This window comes from Calonectris borealis, chromosome 2, assembly GCF_964195595.1.
Source record: "Calonectris borealis chromosome 2, bCalBor7.hap1.2, whole genome shotgun sequence".
NCBI classification, from domain to species: Eukaryota; Metazoa; Chordata; class Aves; order Procellariiformes; family Procellariidae; genus Calonectris; species Calonectris borealis.
Genome location: NC_134313.1, coordinates 104125523 through 104142528, shown reverse-complemented (window position 1 = coordinate 104142528; position 17006 = coordinate 104125523). Strand labels below are relative to the sequence as shown.

General features: G+C 42.7%; 1 protein-coding gene across 1 annotated transcript in view; it reads left to right on the top strand.

The window, feature by feature from the left end:
* The window catches only part of LOC142078379 (dyslexia-associated protein KIAA0319-like), a 44105-nt gene extending 27437 nt beyond the window's left edge, over positions 1-16668 (top strand). The window contains exons 2-6 of the mRNA XM_075140841.1: positions 3731-4503; positions 12898-13081; positions 15317-15421; positions 16083-16180; positions 16564-16668. Of these exons, the coding sequence (XP_074996942.1) occupies positions 3731-4503; positions 12898-13081; positions 15317-15421; positions 16083-16180; positions 16564-16668 (1265 nt within the window). The remainder of the gene's footprint in view (positions 1-3730; positions 4504-12897; positions 13082-15316; positions 15422-16082; positions 16181-16563) is intronic.
* Positions 16669-17006: the final 338 nt, after the last annotated feature.

The window sequence follows — 17006 nt, the reverse complement described above, 5'->3', positions numbered from 1 at the left end:
AGTCCACAAGTGGATAGTTCTGTCCTTGCAGGATTTCAGACTGGGGTAATTAGCCATGATGAACCCAGTGTTAGTACACTGTCACAATTTGGTACTTACTGACTAAAGAATATTTGCCTCAGAGTCATTCAAGTGCTCATTGTTGTGTGAACCTGCCAGAGCGGGGGAAGAGCATCTGTTTTTGCAGTTAGTCTCCATGTCCGGTTGAGGAAAGGTCTCCAGCCAGCTGTGTTGGAGAAACAGCTGTGTTCCTGCTGGGCTCTTGACATCAGTGGACTCATGCACCAAGATGTGAAAGAGTGGTAGCATGCAGCTCAAAGAAGAGTGTAGATGTTTCCTCACTAAAGGAAGGAATCTCTTTAAAATGAAGCTATATTCCACAGTGTGACTGTTTATTAGGGTTTTGGTGGGGGGTATGGGTTTTTTTTTTTAGGGTAACCAACTTGCCTGACCAGGTCTCTGGATATCTCAGTGTTGACCTACTGTAGACATAACAAGGTACAGCTAAAGGAAGGGGAACACTCAGCTTGCAGAACGTTTAGGCTATTGATGGCCTAGGCACCAGAGGGCTTTCAGAGCTCATAATAAAGGGAAGCAGTCTTTCTGTGGGTAACCTGAATGAGTATCTGAAACAAGAAACAGAATTGTGTGGTGCTATCTTTTTGCCATTACTGGTCAGAGTACAACAGCGCTTTAATTTCTGACTTCAATTAACTAAAGGAAAACAGCTGTGCTATGACCTCAGACAGCAAGTAATGGTTTAGCAGACACAAATGTTACTATGTGATCTTTCATGTGGCACACTTTCAGTAAATTTTCTGTAAATACGAGACCTCACTATCTCTTACTTGAACCCATTGCAGACTGGAGATTGGATGGGTGGAGGGGAATATGAAATTAGAGATCAGATTAGGTTCACTCTAAGTAGATCTTACATATTTTCTATCTGAAGACAATTAATGGATATACCTAGTGTCAGGCTGAAATAGCCTGCTAAATTCATCCATTCTTGCCCACCTACTGCTAGAATTTAACTCAGGGGTAACTCTAGCTGAAGCAAGAGATGAAACTTTGATTACTTTGATATTTGGATTACACTGTTAGATTTAATTTAGAGTTGGCAGGGAAATAATTTCCCATTGTACAGAAATTCTGAAGCTTAATGCTTTTTCCGTTCCTTATTGGGATGAAACCAAGGCCTTCTGACATTTGAAAAAGGGGATAGCTAAGGTGTGTGGCTAGGAATCTTGCTTGGGAGATTTAGGTTCAAAGTCATGCATTATCTTAAGAATATGCTGGGCTTGTTTCTCTCTATGGCTAATGAAACACCATTAATCCGTGGGAGATTGCCTCTGCAGTGTGATAACTAATGTATCAAACTGAAAGTGGCAGAGTGAGATTTGAAGCTTTGACGTCAGGCTGAGTGAGGACCTGAAGTCTGGCCTCAGGTTAGAGCTTTGGATTATTCCAATTGCGTACATCTGTCTCTAAGACAAGAATTGTTGGTCATTCTTTTCTGGACAAATAAATAATAAAACTTTCAAATTTCTTTTAACAGGTTGGTCACTTTCTCTTTCAGGGATAAGGTAAAGAAGGAAAGGGGTGAAAACAGCCTTCAAAGGAGTTTTTTGACCCACCTTAATAGTGCTGTTCCTAAAGTATTAATTGTAATGAGTTGTTACTGACCTAATATTGCACATTCACACAGAGTCATGTTTCTGTTTTACCCGATTAAAAGCCTGTTTCTTATCTGCCTGCTGACTTACAGGATTAACTAAATTGATATGCGTTGAAAAAGGATAGAATGGTTAAATGGGCTGCCTGACTCCTATACTTCATTTTAACACAGAGCTCTGCTGCCTCAGCTGTCCCAAGTTGTGCAGACAACTTAAAGGAAAGACTTGTGATGACAATTCAGAGTCTCTGCCAAGGTCTTACGTTCTTGGAGGTGAAAGGGAATGTAGAGTAAATATTTATATGCAATGTGAAAGAAAAAAATACACAAATCCTGAGCATCTCCTGGGTACAGATGAAGATACTTCATGTCTGGGCTATGTTAGAACAGGATAGGTTGTTTTAAATTCATGTTCCCCTGGATAGATTTTTCACTGAAAGTGTAAAGTGGAAGAGTAAACAGCATCCCAGCTCTGTGTGAAGGAGTAGGTGGAGTCAGAAAAATGGTAATTGAAGTTGTTTATCCTCTTTGTCAGCTTCCTATTCAGCTATACCTATCTGCAAGTCATTGATCTTTTTTAAAATTTGTTTTTGTTTCATGTTTTTCCTTATCCCAAATAGCCAGCTCTGCAAACCATCACAAAATTTTGTCCTCTCTATCCCGCAGTGTGTGATGCAATTTTTTTGTTTTGGGTTTTTTGCTTTGAACTTAACCTATATTGCAAGCTGTACATTCATCCCAGGCAGTATGATGCCCCACAGGTATTTCATTAGCTGTATTCAGATCATGTATTGTGAAGGAGTGTACTGCAGTTCAGCCCGGAAGATGTGGTGGGGACTGTAGTGCGGTGGTTGGACACACTGCATGCATAGGAGAATCTCTGCATCTCCAAGGCTTTAGGTCATGGTCAGACCTAACCCTTATTGCTGGCCTATTCCTACTCCTTGATTTCATTTTTCCTGCCCATCAACTCAACAGATTTGAGCTGGAATCCATTAGTCAAGCTGTCTTTTTCTTTTTCTCCTGCCATATGCTATTGTGAATAATGAGATTTCTGCTGCCAGAACTCAACTGTTAATGATGTGTACAGCAGGCAGAGCCAACTTTGTCTTCCATTACTGTGTTATCTCCACAGTTGTGACACCTTGTTTTATTGGTTGAGTTAGCAGATCTAGTTGAAAACCATGAAGAATGGTTAAGAAGAATGTCCTGGTTTTACTCAACTGTTTTTTGAAGCATGATCAGATTTTTCAAGTTGCGTTTTGAAGAGAGGAATTCTGAAGAGCAGTTATAACCAGGAAAAAAATACCTAGAAAAGATGTTAAAAATTGACTGAGATATACAGTATGTTGATTCATGCTTGATTTGAACACTTCACACTCAGTCTGTGATGTGCTATGAAAATAATTCTGATGTCATACTAAAAGATTGCAACGTCACTGCAAAAGAAGGAAAGATGCTCCCTACTGGAGCAAGCTCTTGGGATTTCACATGAACTAGTGAGTAGAGCAACAAAAGTTTGAGAATTTGATCCAGCTTTTATATTAAGCCCAGCAATTATGTTGGTGTGAGGGACTCTTCATGAAGTTCAAGTGAGATGGTAAATGTTTCCGCTATGTAGATTTTTGCTGCCTTCTCCCTCAAATGAAACAATGACATGCTACAGCATCTTATTTGAGTTTTGTTTTAAAACATGTTTCGCTCGCTATGCTATGGGGATAATGAAGGTACCCCATGATTTTTTTTCATGTTCCCTGCTCTGTTCTTGTTTTTAAGTGTGGCAACTCACTTTCATCTCTATGTATTTGTAGCAAGGGTACTTTGCAAAATATATCAAGATCCTACACTGAAAAATCCTCCAACATACAAATACTACTGCAAAGGGACATGGTGGAAAAAAAAGTAGTGGTGATGTTAGTGTAAGGAAATGAGCTTATTTAAGCAGGGTACCACCTGTCTTTATCTTGTCTCCTGTGATAAGCCATTTTTGGTCACAGTAAACTATGTTATGGCTTGGTTGTAGTGTTGTGCCTTATGTTGGTGGTGTTGTTTCAGGTTCCAGTTGTGAGCAGTGCAGAGAAGGAGCCACGTACTCAGGTGCAGTAATATCTCCCAACTTAGAAACCACTAAAATTATGCGAGTTCCTCGTGCTATGTCAGTGTCCGACTGCATCGCGGCATGTTGTGACCTCTCTGGTTGTGACTTGTCCTGGATGTTTGAACGACGTTGTTACATTGTGAACTGCCAACACAAAGAAAATTGTGAACCTAAAAAAATTGAAACTGTAAAGTCCTATCTTACTTTTGTGCTGAGGCCTTCTCAGAGGCCAGCCTCGCTGCTAGGATTTGGGCAAGTGATCCCAAGCATGGTCCACTCTGTGGGACTCCAGAATGAGCCGTCTGAGGAAGTGAGCAGCCTGAAGGAGCTGTCTCTGCTTGGCAAAGATCCCAGCCTTGAGGAGATACCTGAATACATTGATGATTATAAAGAGTTGGAGCAAGACCCCTTTCAGGTGAACATCAAACATGAGCAGAAGGAGAGCACGGATTATGCTGACTGGGGCCTGATGGTGGCAGGTGAAAATGGCTTCAACTCTTCCATGGGTGATGATGGAGAAAACCAGGAAGACTTTGCTGAAAAGAAAGGGGAGGCTGGGAAGGTGGAAAGCCTTCTGAATAAAACCAGCTCTGAATTGAACTCTGTCACTGAACACTCCATGGAGAGGTTGTCATCTCTCCCAGAGATCACACCATTCCCCGGGAAGACATTTGAAAGTGAAGCAGCTGTTCAACTTCTTGCACAACCTGATGATGCTTTGCAAAAAGAGGTATGTTTGCCCCTCAGGAAACAGGCAGAGTATGGTGAGCCCAGTTTGCAATTGTTTTGTTTTTCAAATCAAATTAGGTTATTGCTTTGTAATGTAACCCTAACACTCAAATGACTTACAGTCCTGTTATGGTGTAGAAAAAGCTGAAGGGGAGAGGATTGTCTTAATAGGCAGATGAATCGACTCTTTTTCTATCAGATGCTAAGGAGCAGAGCCCCTTTTGGGACACTGTAGCGTTTCCTTGGAAGCGTACAGATGAGTGGGCTTGGACCTGGTGTAAGAGTGTTACGGTATTCTTCCTTTCTCATTAGAAGAAGTTAGCTGAGCAATACTAGTGGACCCTCTAGTATCCAAAGGGCAAGACAAGTAAACATAAGTATAATCAATAAGAACAAGCCTGTTTTATGGGTTTCATGTTACTAATGCATAGTGGTGTTACAGATGTAATGGTGCTGAGTGAATACCTTTTATAATGCTTTTAAAATATGTGAGAGGCAAGGTACATGAGGAGGGACAGTGGTGGTTTTGGGCCATGATGTACAGCAGGATAAAGTGAATAAGGTGTTTTTGTTCTCAGAATCCTTTTCTTGAGTCTGGCAATAAGAAAAATAAGTCAAATACTTAAAACCTGATTTAGATATTTAAGTAAGATGCACCTGTTCTCTATTTATGCCAAACAGTTTGATCAGTCGGGACTGAAGGGGCTCTGGTTCCTTGAGAACAGGGTGGGATCGGTTGGAAAGTTGAAACAGGCTGTAAAGTCAACATTTACTGGGTTTGACACACACCCCTGCTAGATGGACGAGGAGGTTAAGCAATGTTAGCTGGATTGCTCTAAATTCCACCAGATTTTGTAACCAGTAACTACTTATCTCTTGCTGTAAAAATGATAATTTATTCCCATTACTGTAGGGAAGAACAATACATGTAAATAAGAAAGTTGCATGAAATCTGTGACAACTGAGAGTCTTGGAGGGGATGACTGAAATGGCAAAAGTATGTGTGGAGAACGGCAAGTCTTAAGATACAATCTAACTTGGATACCATTGCAGCCTAGAGGTGGCAGTTTCTGGGCTCTGCTTTGAGATCTTCTAGATATTCTGAGAACTTCTGGGATTCTTGGGGGGCCTCTGGAAGTGCTGTAAGGAATATGAGTGGTTGCTGCAGCTGGGAGAGGACAGCTAGCAGAGGCTGGTCCCTCTAGCAGCTTCTCACAAGCTCTGTTAGCTGTTCTTGATCAAAGGGTGCTTTGGGCTTTTGCCCTAGCCGGCTCATGATCATGGAGGGTGACACATCCTTTCAGCAGGTGCTAGGGGGAGGCTTAGGAGCTCTGCCTAGAAATGGCAATGAGCTAGTCAAGAGTTTGTACGGGTCAGGGCTGGCAGGCCCACTGTTGTGGGCAACGTTAGGGTGCATGTCTACTCCAGTCTACCTGGTCAGGAAGAAGTAGATGAAGCCTTCAGGCAACTGGGAGGAGCTTCATATTCACAACCCCTGCTCCTCATGGGGGATTTAAGCCATGCCAATACCTACTGGGAGGGCAAGAGAGCAGGGCACAAGCAATACAGGAGGTTTCTGGAGTGCGTTGATGATAACTTCAAGAAGTTATTAGGGGTGATTGTGGAGCTGACAAGGAGAGAGGCTTTGCTGGACCTCACCCTTGCAGGCAAGGAGGGATTGGTCAGGGATGTGGCCATGAGGTGGTGGAGTTCAGGCTCCTGGGAGGGGCAGGAATAAGTCAAAAAGCAGGGTCACAGCCATGGGCTTCAGGAAAGCAGCCTTTGGCCTGTTGTGGGATATGCTTGGAATAATCCCAGGGGAGACTGTCCTGGAGATAAGTGGGGTCATGAGAGCAGGTTGCTTTTCAAGGATTGCCTCCTCCAGGCTCAAGATAGCCTGTGACTCTTATGATTGACCAAGTTGGTCTGGTGTGTATTGGCATGAGTGAGAAGACATTAGAAGTTGACTCCATGTGTATGGAAGAACATTTGATAACAGATAAAGTGCTGTTGCAAGTTGAAAAGCAGGTACTGCTTCTCCAAGCAGAGTTGACAACAGAAGACTTGTTTTAAAAAGTATCTACCATGCAGACCTTGAAATGAGCATAAACTAACATGGGAGTTTAGGCAAGAGGGGTAGATACTATTTGTTTTTTCTATTAGTATGCAAAAAGTACGTATAAATGTACATATGAAAAGTATGATACAAAAGTATACTGTCCCTGCTGATAAAACTTAGAGTTACATTCTGTCATGCAGTAGAGTTGCAGTTAGTTCTAACAAAGGGCAATAGCTAAGCTGTTCTTACAAAGTTAAAATTAAGGAAACCCAACCACTGCTGTACAAAGCTCATCTCCCATTTTTCCTTCCATTTGCTAGGGGAAACTGGCAGGCATCTTTTAGTTACTAGTTGTGCTGTGTGCTGGAAATTAAGCCATGGAAAGAACCTGCAGTAGCTCCGTGCACCACCATGTTTGTGTGCTTTGGATGTGCAGTAAGACTTGAAGCTTGCCTCCATTGTATTTTGCTGGCAAATGGAAGCCACGTTAGCACTGTGCTAAGCTTTAGCCAATTGTCAGGATCTCTGCAGACTACACTGCTTATGCCTTGTGCCTTAGAGAAGCCATACAATTTTGAGTTCACCTAAAGTGTGTGGTAGAGCTAAGCAAATTTGTTCCCCATCTTTAAGGGATCATGTGAATACAGCTTTATGAAAGTTGAGATTTCACATCTTGCAGTGATAATAATATATATGGCCAAGCCTACTTTGTAAATCTCTACTTTGATTTTGCCACCCCAGCCAGAATAAAAGATTTTGCTTTCTCTTTGTGTGCTGCCTGTGTAGGTGGGAGTTTATTGTAAAGTGAAATGGAGAGAAACCTATTTCTCCCTGGGACACGGAGAAGCATTCCTGTGTGGTCTTTACATCACACTAACATTATGCTAGCACAGCCATTGAAATTCCCATGGAAAGGCTGAGGAATGAGCTTGCTTTTTTCAGTGCAGAAGGGACGCTCCAAAACTGGGTCAGTCTTTAGCCCCAACTGGTAGAGATGTTGAAGAGCTGATAAGGCAACTGTAGTTAGAAGGTGATCTGGCAGTGCTCTGATAGCAGAGCTGTAGAGGGTTAATGGGATAGCATTGAAAACCATACATGAAATGTATTGTGAAATGACTCTAAAGGTTCTCCATTAATGTAGAGAAAAGTTAAGAATCTGGAGCAGCAGACAGTTTTGAGAAACTGCCAAAGCCTGTGCAGCCTTTGTTTCCCAAGTGGGAATTCCAAAAATTCCCTTTGAATTTAGATACTCGTAGAGAAATGAAGATGACGAGCAGTTTTGGCAAACACCTTTCCCTGGCCTTCCCCAGGTTCAACTTCAGTCCAGGCACATCTCCTCTCCCCTTCTTAGTCTCCACTCCCCTTCTTTTTACTGCACGCTATGCTCAGTGGTGAGGTGACAGGCAGCACAGGGGATTGGGGTCAGCGCATGGCAGTTTCCTTTTTGCCACTTGTTGCTTCTTTCTCTTTTCTGCCATTGTTCTTTCCTTCTTGTTTCCTCTGCTCCGGTGGGGGCTTCTCTGTGGGCCTCAGTCCCCTGGGAGGTGGCATGAAGTGCCTCGTTCCAAGAGAGTGTCTCCAGCCCTGTGCCCAATAATGACCCCTTCCACATGTTCCCTCTCATGTCTCCTGTTGTGCATCCCCCCCACCTCCTCCTGTGTCCCCTGCCCCCAGCTGCTATTGCCCTTTCTTACCTATGTCTGAGTGGTTGCAGTGTTGGCACGTGGTGGCTTGTTTCCATCCATTGCCAAACTGTCTGGGACCACAGAGGTGACCCCTGCAGCCAGTCCCCTGCCACCCAAACCTGCCAGTTATGCCTAAGACAAGCTTCTGGCTTGGCTTCAAGTTTTTCCAGTTTGGGAACTGCACTTGTGACTCTAGTGAAAAAGATGCTGCCTGTGATAAATTCTGGTGATACGATTTCCTTCTTATGTTTCTCTTTCTCCAGCAAGCAGACATTTTAATCAAGTCTCATATGGATTATTCAGGCACATATTTGTGTTTCCTTCTGAAAAAATGTTTCTTTGGAAACAAAATTTTGTTATTAAGGAAATCTTAAGTTTTTATACTGGATTAAAAATGCCGAGATGTCTCCATATAGTTTTCTCACTGGTATATAATCCAAACTGCCTCTCAAACTGTGGTCTTTTTGTGTAAGTTATGAAAATGTGAAGATCTTAAAACCATTTTTGCTAGTAACTTTAATGAAATACCCTCTGTTTATTGCATGTTATACATTATTTTCCTATCCCCGCTTAATTCTACCACAGCAATTTTATAGCTCTGTTCCTAGATCCGTGCTGACGCACTCCCTTCTGCAGTTTCCAGACAACGGTGTTTTGACAAGCAAGACAAAGCAGGGTGGCAAAAATGCGGTTCCCTCCCTTCGCAGTAGTCAGCAGGATGCAGTGGCCTCAAGTGCTGTGTTCTTTGAGCAAGGACCTGGAGAGAGATTTTAAACTATTGAGACCAACCAAACACAGGCCTCTGGAGTCTGTGCTCTGGGAGCATCCTTGTTATAAACGCCGTCAGGTGTAGGGAGTTTCTGTATGTGACTTGGAATAGAGCATATGGGGTTTGTTAGCTGACTGAGTAATCTGGCTTTTGAGTTTACATCGGAGTTCAGAGTGATCTTATGGACTGTCACCCTCTAGCAGCTCAATAACATGAATACATTTAGAAATCTGTACAGAGTAAATGCTGTCAAGCTGCCCAAAACAGAAATCTGCAGTGCTGCCCATCCTTGAAGTGAGATACCTGTAAAGTATTAATTGTCTTTTTAAAATTTCCAGTTAACTGCTGATCTGTTAAGCAAGGTGAGGTTTTTCAGGTCTTTGTCAGGTTCCAGCTACTGCTATGTTGATGATGCAATGTTATTTATTCAGTAGGTTAGGCTTGACTTGATTCTTGAGCTTAGTGCATTTGCAAGAATAATGATGCAGTCAAAATGCATAAAGCTCTACCTAAGAAAGCTTAAGACGGTTGACAGAATATATGTGATGAAGAGTCTTTTTATGTCTGATTGGTATGCCTTCAGAATTGATATTTAAGAGTTAGAATGAAGTGGAATATCAGAGATTTTCGTATCTTATTTTGGCTTTGTTTCAGTTTTGAGACCTGTGAATGCTAAACAGTCCTGTTTGGTTAAAAATGCATTGACTTGATCCCTAGGGGATGTGTAAGACCCCTGAAAGATGTTTTGATATTTAGATTTACCTGTCAAAAATGCTTGTTTCTTTCTTGAAGTCTGCACTTCGTGTCATACAGTATGATGGTTTGCTCTTTTGCAACTCCCCAACTACACATTTAGTAGAGGTCATACTTTCCTGAAATCGTTAGATAACTGAATGCAGAGAAGGAGGGAGAAGCAGACCAGTGAAAGAGCAGAGTTTTGCTGCTGACAGAGCTGCTCTCTGTAAGATTTTTCCAGATAAATGAGAGAGAGCAAATGCTACTGCAGTTATGTAGCAGTCGTATGTGCAGAGGGACGTGGAGGAGACGCTGCTGGGGAAGCAGTTGTATAAAACACAACATTAGCTGCCCTTGACTCACCAGAGTCCTGATCAATTGTCTTTAGGAGTATTTGAGGAAGATGCTTCCTTGAGGGGGAAGGGTGGGTTGCCTTGGAGGATCAGGATGGAGCAAAGCAACATGGTTGGGCTTGTCCTTCCCATTCATGGGGAGAAAAGAAAGCACCCAATCTGTGGTGTCAGCCAGGGACCAAAAGTGGGGAAGGAACCCCCTTGTCATGATGCTGTTGCCTGCACTGTAACTTTGAGCTTTCCCAGGGAACTGCATGACTATTTTTTTCCTTTTGGATTATGGGGGTGTTCTTGTTTTCTGTTGGAATTCTCAAGAGATTTGCACTCAAATCAAACCCTGAGAACTGAAGGGCGTGGGCCCTCGTGGTTGGTGTTTTTATTTTGTAACAAGCAGTAGTGGCTGTACAGGTGGGTAAAAGCAAACAAAAAAACCACAAAGCCCATACCAACAGAGCTGCCTATGCTACTCACTCCCAGAAAGAGTCCTTCTTTTCTTTCCTTTTCCTTTCAGTTCCCAAACTGGAATTTAGGTTAATCTTGCCTTTCACATCTGCTCCAACGTGTATCTCATAGTTTCTGCCTGAGAGCTCAATTTCTGATATTACCCCTGCCCCAATTATCTGCTGCCTGCTAATGTTCTTAGTTTAAGCTATCTTTTTGGCTGTGACACTGCTTCAGACGTGACAGTGCCACAGGGCACCTTTTTTGACTGCAGAGTCTTGCCTAGGCTTGCTGACTGAAGAGATGTTTGGTGCCGTTGCAGAAGAGAGTGTCCCAGGAAAGGTACATTTGAGGTGACTTTGTCCCCATCTGTCCTACAAAGCCAGGATGGCTGCTTCTCATGTGATAGATTGGCAAAGGGCCAGAAGAGGAAGAAAGCCAGAGGAAGCTCACAAAAGTAGATTTCCCTCAAATTTGGAAGGCAAAGAAACACTTTGGTTTGCCAAAGTGTGGTAAAGAAGATCGTTTTGGAAGATGTGGGATGGTGTTAGTATGTAAAGGAGAGATGTCTGGAGGAAAGGCGTTTTGTCAAGGTATGAGGCAGGACGAGCTTCAGGCTCTCCCTGTGCATGATAATGTTGTCAAGGGTGAGATTCCTGCCCAGGGTCTAGGGTTGGCATGCTGAAGGCACTGCCTTAGGGAAGCAGCAGTCCCTGATCCTGCTGTCAGTGTCCCAGCTGCTCAGAGAGATCATCTTACTATCTGCATATTGAGCAGAGCTGGAGGTGTGGCCACAAAGGTGCTTGCATCGTCCGTGTTATGGACCCATCTGGCGGTGCAGCTCTTGGAGTGGACCTCGGCATGATCACAGAGTAGGCAGCCACCGTCCCCAACACTGCTGTCGCTGTCCCAGCTGCACAGGGATCTTTTCTCTCTGTCCTTGTTGAAGGCAGAGATGGAGTTGCAGATGACTTCCATGCTTTCTGTTTCCTCACAGGCTGGGAAGCAACAGTCGCTGGCATCGCTTTCATGTTCTCAGCTGCACAGGGAGCTTTTCCTCCTGTCCACATCGAAGGCAGAGCTGCTCTGATTTCCTAGGGAGGCAGCAGACTGCAGAGTGCAAGTGGAGCACCTGAAATATGAAGAGAAGCTGAGAGCTGGGACTGTTCAGCCTTGAGTAGAGAGGGTTCAGGGAGATCTTACCAATGTGCATAAATAACTATGGCAGGAGTGAAGATGGAGCCAGGCTCTTTTCAGTGCTGTCCAGTGACAGGACAAGAGGCAATGGACACAAACTGAAATACAAAGAATTATATTTAAACACTAAGAAACATCTTTTTTCCTGTGAGGATGGTCAAACACTGGAACAGGTTTTCCAGAGATGTTGTGGATTCTGACTGGACATGGTCCTGAGCAGCCTGCTGTAGCTGACCCTGCTTTGAGGAGGGGGGTTGGACTGGGCTATCTGCAGAGGTCCCTTCCCATCTCAGCCATTCTGTGATACGAGTGTGCATTTTACCAACCTTTGTAATCCTATTCTTCAGTTAATAGATTATGTGCAAATAATAGCAGTATGTTATGTCTTCACGTGCCACACACAGTAGCCATAATTGGCAAAATGCTTTTCTCTAGATGTTAGGTCAGAAATAAGTCTTGAGAATGTAAGGAAGAACTATTGGCCTGTTGAGACTAATGTGTCGCTGAAAGGTGATGGGGCCTGAGAGAGAGGGGCAAGGTGATGGGCAAGGCTAACACAGTGCTGAGTTATTCCTGCAAAACTTGCCGTGTCCTTTGCTGCAGTTCTGATTTACTAACAAGGTGGGGCAGTGAGAAGAACACTACTGCTTGGTGACTGAAGTAGAGAGATTTAGGGCATTTTATTAGTGGTGAGGAAATAAGAAGGCATGAACAAGTTCTGGTATGAGCAGGTGTAGTAAGAGGCAAGGATTCTGTTATGTTTGTGTGTGGACAGCATGAAGACAATACTACTCACCACACAGACTTTCTGCCATTGTTTTTTAAAGGTTTATGACTATATTTAGATCTGTCCTACTGTTCTTTATTATTTTGAGAACTGATAGCCTTAGTTGTATTCTAGGTTACCTCATTTTGATGACCATAGACATCTGTTCTGCATCTGAAACTTGGAAAATGATTAGCATTTCTTACAAAGCCTGATGGGGAAAAAAACAGTCCTCCTTTGATAGATATTCTGTATTTGAATAAAACCTCTTAGTAACATAAATCTGTAGGCTCACCCTACATGCTATTTAAAAAACAGCATACCTCTAAATCTAAAAATATGAAAAATGGCTCACTTATGACAACTCTTTCCCTATAATTCATTTTTCAGGCTGCCACGCCTTCCCTTTCTTCAGACAAACTGGATTTCTCCCCTGGTGTATCAGAGAAAACCCAGAATCCCACAGTGGCCCCAGAGAATGTCACTGAAGGTGGGATCATGCTACTTCCCCCTAATACTGTGCCATCTGAGCCCATGCAGCAGTTCACACCACCTGCTACTGCTGCTAAAGCAGGTAATGTTTCAACATAGCTGGAGATCTGAGGGGTACCTGCAGGTTGGACAGCGGGCAGGGATGGCTTTACTACTGTCAGGCTTCCAACCTGTTGTTAGTTATGAGCTTTCTCTTTATCCAAATGTAAGCCTGTAGACGTGCAGTAACATTGCAAACTCTAGACCCCTTAGCCAATTACTTCTGAGGCAAAATTCTGACCAAGTCCATCATTAATGGGAAATTATAACTCAAGCGAGTACAGCAAAGTAAAAAGCAGAGATTAAGAGCCTTTTTTAAATGGGTTAATTTTTATACCTGGTGAGAAATACCTGAGGCTTTCTTGAGTTTCAGAATAGTCTCTCCTAGCCATACTGTTATTTTTGTGTGACTTTTCAGAACATTGCTCCCTCTCAGAAACTCTTCAGTAGGGTTCCCACTATATATAGTTGTCAGATATCATGCAGCAACATAGGTGGGACCTGAGGAAGCTCGGCCCTTAATAGGGGAGAAGCCTAGCCCTTAGTAGAGGAGAACATGGCCTCCTCATCCTGGGAAAAAAAAAGTTTTGCTCTAATTTCAAAGCTGTGAGGAAGCTTATCAGACTTCCAGCTGCAGAGCAAAAAGTTTTTGTTTTGAAAAGGACATGTTTAAGCACTATGTCCTCTGTAGTTGGGTTAAATTCTTTGTGTGTGTTAGAGTATCTCCTTTCTCCTGCTGGGTTTCCTGCCTCCCTGTGCACCCTGACAAAGGGTTAGAAGGGCCACAAGAAGCAGAGAAGCACAGGTGTGTGTTCTTCTGCACTCCTGATTTACTGAGGGATATGGAGAGCTAAGCTCTTCGCTTCCTGGTAGAGCAAGTCTGATTTGGCACATTCTTGGCACCCTCTGCCAATATGCAACCTGCCAGCCAGGATAGCAGTAGGAGGTAACAGGAAGAGATGAGCTACAAGAGATCCCTCTCCAAGGCAATGGATCATCATTACTATTGAGTGTTGACTAGGCAGCTCCTCCTCCTCCTTCACAGGAGGAGGTTGAAGAGGACTCAAAAAGGAGCTTGGAAGAAGAAGCTGAAGGGAAGGTTGTGATGAATCTTACCGTAAGTACTGCTTTGTGCGAGGATTGCCTCAAGTTTTTGTGTTCTCAGCCCTACTGTCTTGGAAGTCTCAAAGACAGTCCCTCCTTCTCTCCTTTGGTCATTACCCTCATCTCACCATTTTATTCTCATCTCATGTGGAGGTCAAAATACAAATCTCTGCTCCACTGGTGTCTAGGACAACTCCCATGAGCAATTATGGAGCTTTGGGTGCATTTAAGTAGCAGTGACACAAAGTCAATGCTGTCAGTGTGGCCTCTTCATCCATTTTTAGACCTGTCAGCTGCCACTGCTGAGTAGCCTTTTGCTCATCTGTTCAGAGTTTGTAAGTTGGATGTTCAGAAACTAGTGAATGTTGCTTTTGGAGAACCTTTGTTCCGTGGGTTCCCAATATTAAAAGGAAGACATTTAAAACCTTTGAAATACAGGTTTATGGGAACCTTTTCTGAAGTTGTGCTTTGGTATGTTTCTGTTGAGGACTGGATTTGTGGACTTTGGCATTTTTGGAAGAGGAAAGAGTTTTCACAGATGAGAACTGGGAGGGTGTTCCTGGGTGGCAAATAGATTGAATGTGTAGTTCAGCTACAAAATAACATCTTTGCCCTGCTATACAAGTGGAATTTTTAAAAGGGACACTGAGCTGGGCATTGAGGCGTGCCTCACAAGTGCCACACAAACATAGAAGTAATGCTTCTTGGTGAAAGAAGGCGTGAAGTTCTAGTATGGACTATGTTACTTTATTTAATGAGGTTTGTTCTGGTGCAGATGGCTTTTTTGTCTTCTGTAATTGCGTATTTTTTAATACCTGCACTTCCATCCAATTACTAAGAAAAATGCATAACTCTTTATGCAGAGCAATGTTACCTGTGATATACAGGAATAATCAGAATGCTTTTCTCTGAAACAGAAGTAGGGGAAATGACACTTAATATTTGGGGAAGAAGAAAAATTTTATTTTGGTAAAAGATGAAGGAGCCATAGTCATGATTATAATAGATTATTATTTCATTATGTGTTGAGAAATTTTTTTTTTTCTTTTTTTACTTATCCTCGCCTATTCACTGTAAAGTGTTTGTCAAATTTTACTTAATCCATTACAAATAATATTTGAAGGTACTATATCCATCCCATCTGTTAAAACATAATGTACTCATTCTGTCTTAGATACAGTAAAAGAACTTATTGTGTCTGCTGGAGATAACATACATGTGATGCTACCCAAAAATGAGGTTGAACTGAATGCCTTTGTTGTCCCGCCACCGCCTACAGGTGAGTTGAATGACCTTGGCCTACAAGGAGATGCACACACTACCAACCTGTAAATGCAGACAAGTCCCGAGTTATGTGAAGATTGCACCTCAGGATAAAGCCGTCTTTCTCATCTCCTACTACTACCTTTTTTGTGGCTCCAACTGCAAGAGAGGATTTCCTCCTTTGGATTTTAGAGATTTTTTTTTTTTTAAGCGGCTTTTATTTTCAGAACCTGCACTCATTAGCCAGATGGTTCAATAGAAAGCCTGTAGTTTCTACCAAAAGATGATGTGGCCCAGCTTATAGCATCTTTCTGTAAAGCAGAGGGGGGGTGGAAAGTAGGTTCTGAATGCAACATTTACCTTAAAACTACCAGCTTCTGAAAGAATACATATTTCATAGGTAGCTATGTAAAATGCTACCTTGACGTGAAGCTGGTTTTTGTGAAGAAGTCAATTATTTATGAAGTCCGTTACATCCTTGCTGCTTTACCAAGTTACAACACATTGTGGAATTTTAACATGTATTCGTACTGCTTCATTTTGCAGGCTTAAACAGTAACAGTCATGATTTCCTACTGTAGCATTTTATCTGACGGATGGTGAACTTGATTTCTTGGTTTTCTGGGCTTATCTTGAAGGCAAAGCTGATTGCTCTTACGCTGTGTTATTACTCTTAGAAACAGCCTACACCTACGAGTGGAGCTTAATCAGTCACCCTCCTGAATATGGTGGTGAAATGGAGCGCAGGCACAGCCAGACCTTGAAGCTCTCTCATGTAAGTGAGCTGTAAGCTCAGGCTCATTGTGTTTGTGCGGTCCTTTCACAGGAATCTAACCTGTGGGGAAGGGCACCTTGATTCAAGGAGTTCAAATAACTGCCAGAGTCTCTTCACTTGCATATGTCACCAAGTCTTTGCCAGATTAGAAGTGTCTTTTTTAGAGTGCTCTAATAATTTTCTAAGATAGAGTAAAAATTCCTAAGTGTTTGCTTTGTATTCCCCACTTCTGGGCAGTGACTAGTGGCCTTTTGTGTATGTGTTTGTAAAAGGAGCTCTAGGTTTCAGATATCCAGGTTCTTCTCTGTTTACAGTATGATTGGCAGATTGATGCATACTGCTTTTGTATAATTCGACATGTATTTGTTCTGTGTTTGTCTCAGTTATCGGTGGGACTTTATGCCTTCAAAGTGACTGTTTCTGGTGAAAATGCCTTCGGAGAAGGTTTTGTAAATGTCACGGTCAAACCAGGTAAATCAGTTGGCTAAAATAATGAAATTAATTTCTTCAACACAACATGCTTATCTAATAGTCTGTCAGTTACTGTCTGTCAAGGACATCTGGTAGTCCAGTCATGCAGACATGTTTCATATCTTGGTGTCTATAAAGCATTTTAACGAAGTAGAGTTAAGGATTTTGCTCACTGTGTAAGTGCTGTCTGGTCTTGTACCCTCCTCAGGCAAGGCCTGAGATAGCATCTTGCCACCTTTTATGGTCCCCTTCTCCAGTACGGCTAGAAACAGCAATTAGGTGCTGAACCGGCTCTAGCTCCAAGTTACAGTGCACTGGTCTGATCTACCAGTTAGAACTGGCTGCAGTGGAAGAC